An 8,847-nucleotide genomic window follows, 5' to 3' on the forward strand; every position below is an offset into this window, starting at 1 on the left:
GATACTGTGATTCACTCCAGAATCTCATAAGAGAGATATGTTCATAATATTGTCTTGTCAAAAGATATCTAGATATTCATGATATTATTGAGAAAGTTTCATACAAGAATCTGTTGTTGTAACACAGAATAACTTTTCTAGAGTCTTTTTAATATCAGTCAGACTGATGAAATAGATTGACACATGATCTTGCTGTCAGTGACTCTGTCAGTGATTTTGATGATGACTTCTTTTTCAGAGTATTTTGTACGCGTTGGCAGAGATCTGTGTCAGGTTCATGATCTTGTGAATATCATCTTCATGAACTCTATCATTGTTAGAGAATATCAAGCTTCAGTTTTAAGCATTCAACAAAATGCCTTGTTCAGATAGTTAGACAAGTTCTAACATAAGATCATAATCAAGATTATCAACTTCATATGTATAGACATCTTCACATTGATATTCTTCTACATCTATGATCAGCTTCACCATGTAACAGATACAAATGTCTTTTAAATCATCAAATCCTGCAAGGAGTCAGAGTTTTGATAGAGAAATACACTGAAGATTATGATGTCTTACAACTGAAGATTTTATCATTGCATAGTAACATAGATCACTGTCTATCATGACCTTCATATTATACATGTTATTAATCACAGTGAATATAAGAATTGCATTCATTGCTATCTTCTCTTCAAATTGTTATTATCTGACCTCTTCAAGCTTCTGTTTATGAATTTGAACAGAAGCTAATCTTTTCTCTGTTTCACTGAGGCATTCTCATAGTTATTCTCTGAATCTTTCTCTAATGCAATGTGATTGATGTGGACAGATGCTGATCCATTCTTCAAATGAGGAGATACATAGGTTAATTGACAGTTGAAAGCAATGTGTTCTGATTGATTACAGTTGATGTATACTCTATGTTGATGTTGATCAGTGACTTCTTTAAGAGTGATCTCAGAGACTCAGAAGCTTGTTTAGATGACAGAGACTCTTGCTTATATATAGATATTTAAGTCTACTCAATTCATGACATCTGCATCATTGTTATTCCTCAGTGCAGGTGTATAAGTCACTGAGATGTAACATCTTCTGTCACTGTTCTGTATGTTCTTGAGCTTGATAAGATGATCATTCATTGTCTGAAGCTGTGTGTAGAAGCCTTCATAAGTTGAGTCTTTATCTGTGCTTACAAGAGTCTGTAAGAGTTTGAAAGTCAATGTCTTCTTGAGCATGCTAATCTTCATTTAATTCTTTCAAGACTGATTATCTGCTTCTAGAATCTTAATGTTGAAGTCAGAGATGAATGTTGTAAGAGAAGTATTTCTCTGTTGAGTGCTCTGTAATCAATCTAATACTTTCTATTACATAGCAGTGTCTTGAAATAGAATATCAAGATATTTCATGATGTTGTCAGAAGTTTACAACACTGATTCACATGCTTTTATTCATGAATGAAACTTCTGTTTCACACAATTCTTCAATCATTCATTGATATATCAATCTTAATTGATTAATAAATCAATGAAATCTTCATCTACACTCAGTTTTGTAAGCATTTTCATCCTTTATGATGAGTAGAGAGTGAGATCAGAAGCATTGAAATATATAAGAGTATCTAAGTGTTCTTTCAGTGCTTTTATATTTGATTCTGTAGATGTTGAAATTGCATGAGTTTCTTGTTATGATAATTGTTGAATCTCTTCATATTGACATTATTGAGTTGCATGCATATCAGCTATTTATTATTATTGTAGTTTCAACATTGCTCAGAGCCACTGTGGTACTGTGTCTATGCTCATGTTTAAGAGTTTCATATTATCATTAGACATGATTATATTGATTGTCAGATGTATGATATCTGTGAAATCTGAAGAAGTGTAATCATATTCTTATACATCTGAGTGTCAGAACTCTCAAGTCTTTTGCTGACATTCTCTTGTATGTAAGATCTTATTCTCTTCATAAGATCTTGTTACAGGGTCAGAGTGACTGATGAGCAAGCTTCTATCTGAGAACTCAGTGTCTGCTTAACTGTGTGACTGTTTCTCTATTTCTTACATGTTGTTACACATTTAAATATCTCTTGATGAATAATCATTTCTAATAAGAAGATGATGAATGTTTTTATAGTGTTAGAGGCCTACACTGAATAGATCAGTATAATATTGATAGGTCTTATATAACAAAGATAAAAACATTAGAGAAGAAAAGAAGAGAAAGTGTGAGAATCAGTGATCAAGGTGGATATTTATACATGTATGTGATGGTGTATGTGGTGGAGCTTCGGGGCGGAAGAATATACGCGCGTTCATAGCGGCCGAGGATCGGCAATTGGGAATGGCTGAGAATCGGAGTGTATGCTACGCGCGTTCGTAGCGGCCGCGGATCGGCGATCGGGAATGGCCGAGGATCGGAGTGTACGCGTTCGTAGCGGCCGCGGATCGGCGATCGGGAATGGAAGAATCTATGGAGTGTAATGAAATAGTCTATATGATTGATCGGGCGCAGCCCGCCACAGAATCTCATATTTAATTGATTTAAATTATACTTCTCTTTCAATCTGGCTCTGAGACTATTGTATAATACACAGTGCATTACAATATACTCAGAATTCTCATTTATATTGCAGAATGAGCATTCTATTGAGTCAAATCTATCATCAGATCTTTGTATATAAGATTTAAAATAGTCATGTTCTAGTTTCAGCTGTATTATAGATGAGAATATTTTCTTTTTATATTTAATTAAACAAGATTTTCACTTGGGTTTTGTTTCAAATCTTGAATAATGTATACTCTTCTTTTGTTTCTACCAGCTTTCATTTCACTTATTTAAACAAGATTCTTTTATTTTTCTCTTTATAAAAGATCAGAATACAATTTTTTGAATAGATCTGCTTAATTCTGCACTCTTTTTTACAGCTGAATCAGCCAATTCATTATCATGAATATTCATATGAGTAGAAACTCAGTTCAGATGTATTATCAGCTTTGATGTTCTTCTCTTTCAAATTTTCAAAACAGAGTTTAAGATCAGTTCAAGATTCATTTGATTATTATGAATCTGACTATTTCTAAGTCTTTTTAAAGCAGTTTGACTATCAGAGAATATTTATATCTCTTTTAAATCATTTTCTCTTTTATAAGATTTTATTTCTATGAGTTTGAAAGCTTTCACTATTGCAAATAGTTCAGCATCAAAGACTTTAAATTCACAGTCTAGATTTCAGAAATCTGAGATAAAATTGATATTATCTTCAGTATAAGCAATATCTGTGTCTAATCTATTCAGATTCTTATTCTTTGAGTCATCTGAATAAATCAGAATAGAGTCTTTTATATTAATTGCAGAAATTCTCTTCAAATACTGTTTATATTCTTTCTCTTTTAATAGTTCACTTATTTATAAGTCTATAAGAGATTCAAGCTTTTCTCTTCAGAGAGATAACTTCTCATGATTCACTTTTTCAATATTTAAAGAAGAAAATTGATTTTTAATCAGAGAGTATAGTCTGTAAAGTTGAGAAGACATTTTCTTTGAAGAATCATTTTCATTTCAATCAAGAAATCTATTTCAATCCAGTTCATTTTCAGAGTTAATTAATGAAAATGAAGAAGAGACTCTTTCTCTGATTATATAATTTAAGCTCATCTTTATAACTCTCAGTGCATAGTTTATACAGGCCTTTTCAAATCTAATAGCAGAAGAGAGAATTGAAGCTTCAATTTTCATTACTTTAATAGAAGATGATTTGAATACTTCTAGAATTCTTCTCAAGACTCTGTTTTGCAGACTTTGAAAGAGTTCAGTGAAATTTTCTTAATTATTTCATCAAACTTGAACTTCATAATCAGCTACTGATGTAATACAGGCTATATATAACTGTCTTATAGTCTGGAAGAATAGATCTCTCTCTGTATTTAATAGTCTGATTATGTTGTTCAATAGTCTTTCTGTCTTGACAGTTCTTTGTTGAATGTGATATTTAAAATTCAACTTGAAGTTTAATCATACTTCTAATCATTTGATATTTACACTGAGTTTAATCTCTCTATTTAAAAGAGTTAGAGATAGTTCTTTCTCATTGAATCTAGAAAAGAAATGAATTAACTCAGTTTTATTCATATTAAATTGAATTTGATTGATATCTGCTCTAACAAAGATTTTCTTTGCAGCTTCTTCAATTACTTTCAAATTCTCTTTGATAGTTTTTGAGCTGTAGACTAGATCAATATCATTCACATAACTCAGAGATTGCACTATTCTCATATTTCTATTTTTGAATAGATATGCAGTGTATATTGCAAATAAAATGAATGAGATTGAAGATCTCTGTGATACTTCTATTTTTATCTCAGTCTTATCTTGTTTCATTCTATCAAAGAAGAGTTGTATAATTCTTTTAGACATAAAACAGTTAACTCATTTTATTAGAGAAAGTGGCAGTTTTAATATCTTCAATGTCTGAATTAACTTTGACTTTGAAACATAATCAAATGCTTCTTTTATATCAATAAAAACTGCAGTTGAGACCAGACTCTCATGTTTTGCTATTTAAATATTATGAATAACTGAGAGAACAGTGTCAATTGCAGAACACTGTTTTCTATCTCTCATTTATTCACTGAATAAAAGAGAATCATCTATAGAACTTATAAAAGATAGTTGAGTAGCTATTATCTTTTCTAAAACCTTTTCTAGGCAGTTCAATAGAGATATTACTCTATATGACTTAGGAATTGAAGTTTTTCTATTAGGTTTTGCAAGAATCACTTCAGTGGCTTCTCTCCAGCATTCAGGATGATATTCATTTTTCAAGAGATTGAAAAAGAGCTCAAAATATTCATTCTTTAAGTAGGAAGTTTGAGAATGTTGAATCAGTGATTGAAAATGAAGTGGTTGAAATCTGTGAAGTATAATGAAATAGTTCATATGATTGATTGAGCGCAGCCCGCTATATTAGCCCTCTCTTTTCAGAAGCAGTTCTCATCAGACAAGAACTACTGTTTTGAATAATGTGAAACTCAGAGTTCAGGTCAAGCAATCATACTCAACTCATTTCACAAGATATTATCAGCTGCAGCTGTGAGATCTCTCATTGAGAATATTCTCAATCTTTCACTCAAGCTCATTATCTTCTTCTATGATGCCTGGTGACTGTCAGTCAGAAGTCAGTTGAGAAGAGAATGAATTGATAATAATGCAGTAAAACAAGCTTGTATGAAAGACATTATAAATCTCTGATAATATGTCAAGATAATAGTTATAACTATCTAGAACTTCTATCACTTTATACTTAATATAACAGTAATTTAGTGTACAAGATTAATGTATGATCTGTATATTTCTAAGATTCAATTATATCAGATCTTCTATCTTATATTATTCAGTGAAATCTCAGTGAATATTAGTTCAATCTTCTTGATTCTGTTTAGTACTCATTATGAAGATCTCTGCTTAATCACTGATATCTCAGAGTTTTATTACTGTATTATCAGTAAGCTGAATTAAACTGTGAAAGTTCAGTATGAAATATATAATCTCTAGAAGATTCAGTACTTTTATATAATATTTATACATAAGAAAGAATGAGCTTATATCTGTTAAAATAATATCTTAATCATTAATAGCAATCTCTGCATGTAAAAGAAGATTATATCAATTATTCTATAAGTAATTACAGAACTTATAGAGATAATTCTTCACAGTCTAAATTATTCATTCTAACATATTATCAGTCTCAGAGTGATAGATAGTTAATAGACAGTATATAATCTTGAGAACTTAATAGATTCTTATTCAGAGAGTACTTATAAATTAACAGCTCTGATCTGATATTATAAATCTCAGTAATTCATATATCTGATAAAACAGACTCTGTAGAAAAGCTTTAATAACTTGTTCAGTATTCATCTTATTACAAGATTTTAATATTATATTCTTACTTAATTAGTCTATAATAATCAGAACATTTATATAATTCTTACTCTCAGAGAGATTAACAGTGAAGTTAATTATTATATCTTATCAGATTCTATTAGAGATATTAAGTGATTTCAGTAGATCTTTTCTACAGTGCTTTTATAAAATAATGAAAGAACAGTAATTACAGTTTCAGACAAAGTATCTGATACTATTTAATATCTTAGATTAATAGAACTCTTGAGAGATTATTCTATACAGTTATTCACAGTCTGAATAATCAGTTATATATAAATTATATATCTCTTATATTATCTGAGTGTGTAAGAATTCAGAGTGAGAGACTCAGTATTGTTCATAAAATCATAGAGTATTATTATTATTAATTGAACATTCTGAGATGATAATTCTTATATATAGTTCTGAGAAAAATCAGAGTGCTTCTTATTATACTGCTTCAGTGAGTACTTGAAGAAGTTCATCAGTTTAAGCTGCTATATATCATAGCTCATCTAATATAGATTTAAGAGAAGTTGAGATATCAGTGATAGTTCTAATTAGAGAAGTATATATAGTATTATGAGCTGTTTTATCTTGATTAACTAGTATCTTTAGATTTAAGAGTCAGTGCTCTTAATTCATTCAGTGAGTATCTATTATATTGAATGATATATTTTACTCTTATTATGAGAGAGCATCTGTTATCAAGTTCTGACCATTAGAATGATAGTATATTACAAAATGAAAACAGCTTAGAAACTCTGATTATTATATCTGTTATTTAATGAGTTTACAGATTATTATGAAGTATTTGAGATTCTTATAATCTATAATTATCTCAAATTTGAAGATACTTCAGAGTTCAGAGTCTTATTCTTCTAGACAGTGTATAATTATAAGAAGTTTCTTATCATAAATCTTACAATTGTATTCAGCAGAACTCAGTTTCTTAGATATAAAGATATTTAATTATAGAATATCTTCATTATTATATTATAATATCACTTCTTCTATTACATAGTCAGAGAAATCAGCTTTAATAACTATCTTATAATCAGAATTGAATATTATCAGTAGAGAGATATTAATAAATATCTTCTTTATCTGTATAAACATAGCTTCAGTATCTGCTGATTATTAAAATACTGAGTCTTTTTTAATGAGTTCTGTAAGTGATCTTATAATATCTGAGAAGTTTTATATAAATTACTGATAGAAGTTAGTAAATTCAATAAAGCTTCATATATCTTTCACAGTATATGAAGCTTTTCATTTAAGAATAGCAGAGATCTTCTCAGAATTTATTTAAATTCTCTGATTAACTTCTATAATAAAATCTAAGTATTTAGTACTCTTAACTTTGAAATCATACTTATTAATATCAATTAATAGTTCTGCTTCTTATAGTTATTGTAATACTCTTTATATATACTCTTAATACTCTTTTCTGAATTCATTGATAAAGATGAGAATGTTATCTAGATAAATAGATACAAACTTATTAAGAAAATCTCAGAGTGTTCAGTTAATATACTTCTGAAATATACTAAGAATATTAGTCAGTTCAAAGAGTGTGACTATTCATTCAAAGAGATTATAATATATTCAGAATACTGTAAGCTATTCATCTTCTTCAGTAATATAAATCTTATGAAATGCAGTGATAATATCTAGTTTTATAAACTTTTAAGCTTATCTGATAATTCTGATTCATGCTAGAGTTTCATTGATAAGAGATAAGAGATAATAATCTTTCTTTATCAATCTATTCAGATCTTAATAGTTCATACAGAATCAGAGTTCTTCATCTGACTTCTTTACAAAGAGAATAGAAGCTGTAGTAGATAACATTCTTTTATTTTTCTCTTTATAAAAGATCAGAATATAATTTTTTAAATAGATCTGTTTAATTCTGCATTCTTTTTTACAGCTGAATCAGCCAATTCATTATCATAAATATTCATATAAGCAGGAACTTAGTGTAGATGAATTATCAGCTTTAATATTCTTCTCTTTTGAATTTTTAAAACAGAGTTTAAGATCAGTTCAAGATTCATTTAATCATTATAAATCTGACTATTTCTAAGTCTTTTCAAAGCAGCTTGACTATCAGAGAATATTCATAAATATTACTCTATATGACTTAGAAATTGAAGTTTTTCTATTAGGTTTTACAAGAATCACTTCAGTGACTTCTCTCCAGCATTCAGAATGATATTCATTTTTCAAGAGATTGAAAAAGAGCTCAAAATATTCATTCTTTAAGTAGAAATATGTATTTTGAATAATTAAGTGATTAATTGAATCAGGTCCTGCAGCAGTTTTAACAGAACTTGAGAAGATAGCTGACTCTAATTCATCTTATGTAAGATCAGGTCATTCTCAGTTATTTTCATTAATGTAGTTAAGAAGTGATATATTCTCTTTCTCTGAATCTAAATCTGATAAGTTCTGAAAGAGAATTCTCATAAAAGCTTGACATTTTTTCTCAAAAGAGTTTACTGTATATAATTCATTCTGAAACTTATATTCTAAGACTGAAAGTTTTGCTACACTTCTTATTTTAGTATAGTTAAAAGCTTTAAAAACTTTCTTTTCTTATACTTCTTTAAGAAATTTATTTCAGCAGTCTGTTTTAGCTCTTTTAATATCTGAAAAATATTCATTTCTGACAGCTTTGAACTCTTCATCAGATATTACATCATTCTTTCAATCTCTTCTAGTAGTAGCTATTATTATTTATTATTATTATTCTTCAATTATAGATGTATACAGTCAGAGACTATAACATCTATCTGAGAATCTTTAGTTCTCAGAGTTTTTCCTATATCTATAGAGTCAACTATTATACATTTATTAATTTCAGATATACAAAATCAGAAAATTTCAGCTCAGAATACAAAAACTGTTTATAAATTACAGTATTTCAACATC

General features: G+C 28.8%; 1 protein-coding gene across 1 annotated transcript; it reads right to left on the bottom strand.

The window, feature by feature from the left end:
• Positions 1–2,226: 2,226 nt before the first annotated feature.
• Positions 2,227–2,517, bottom strand: BDCG_17547 (uncharacterized protein; the record flags this gene model as incomplete). The annotated part of the gene is made up of 1 exon (XM_045426656.1): positions 2,227–2,517. The coding sequence occupies one exon, from the start codon at positions 2,515–2,517 to the stop codon at positions 2,227–2,229; it is 291 nt and encodes a 96-aa protein (XP_045282158.1).
• Positions 2,518–8,847: the final 6,330 nt, after the last annotated feature.

The sequence above is a fragment of the Blastomyces dermatitidis genome (assembly GCF_000003525.1).
Source record: "Blastomyces dermatitidis ER-3 genomic scaffold supercont1.9, whole genome shotgun sequence".
In the NCBI taxonomy this organism is placed as follows: domain Eukaryota; kingdom Fungi; phylum Ascomycota; class Eurotiomycetes; order Onygenales; family Ajellomycetaceae; genus Blastomyces; species Blastomyces dermatitidis.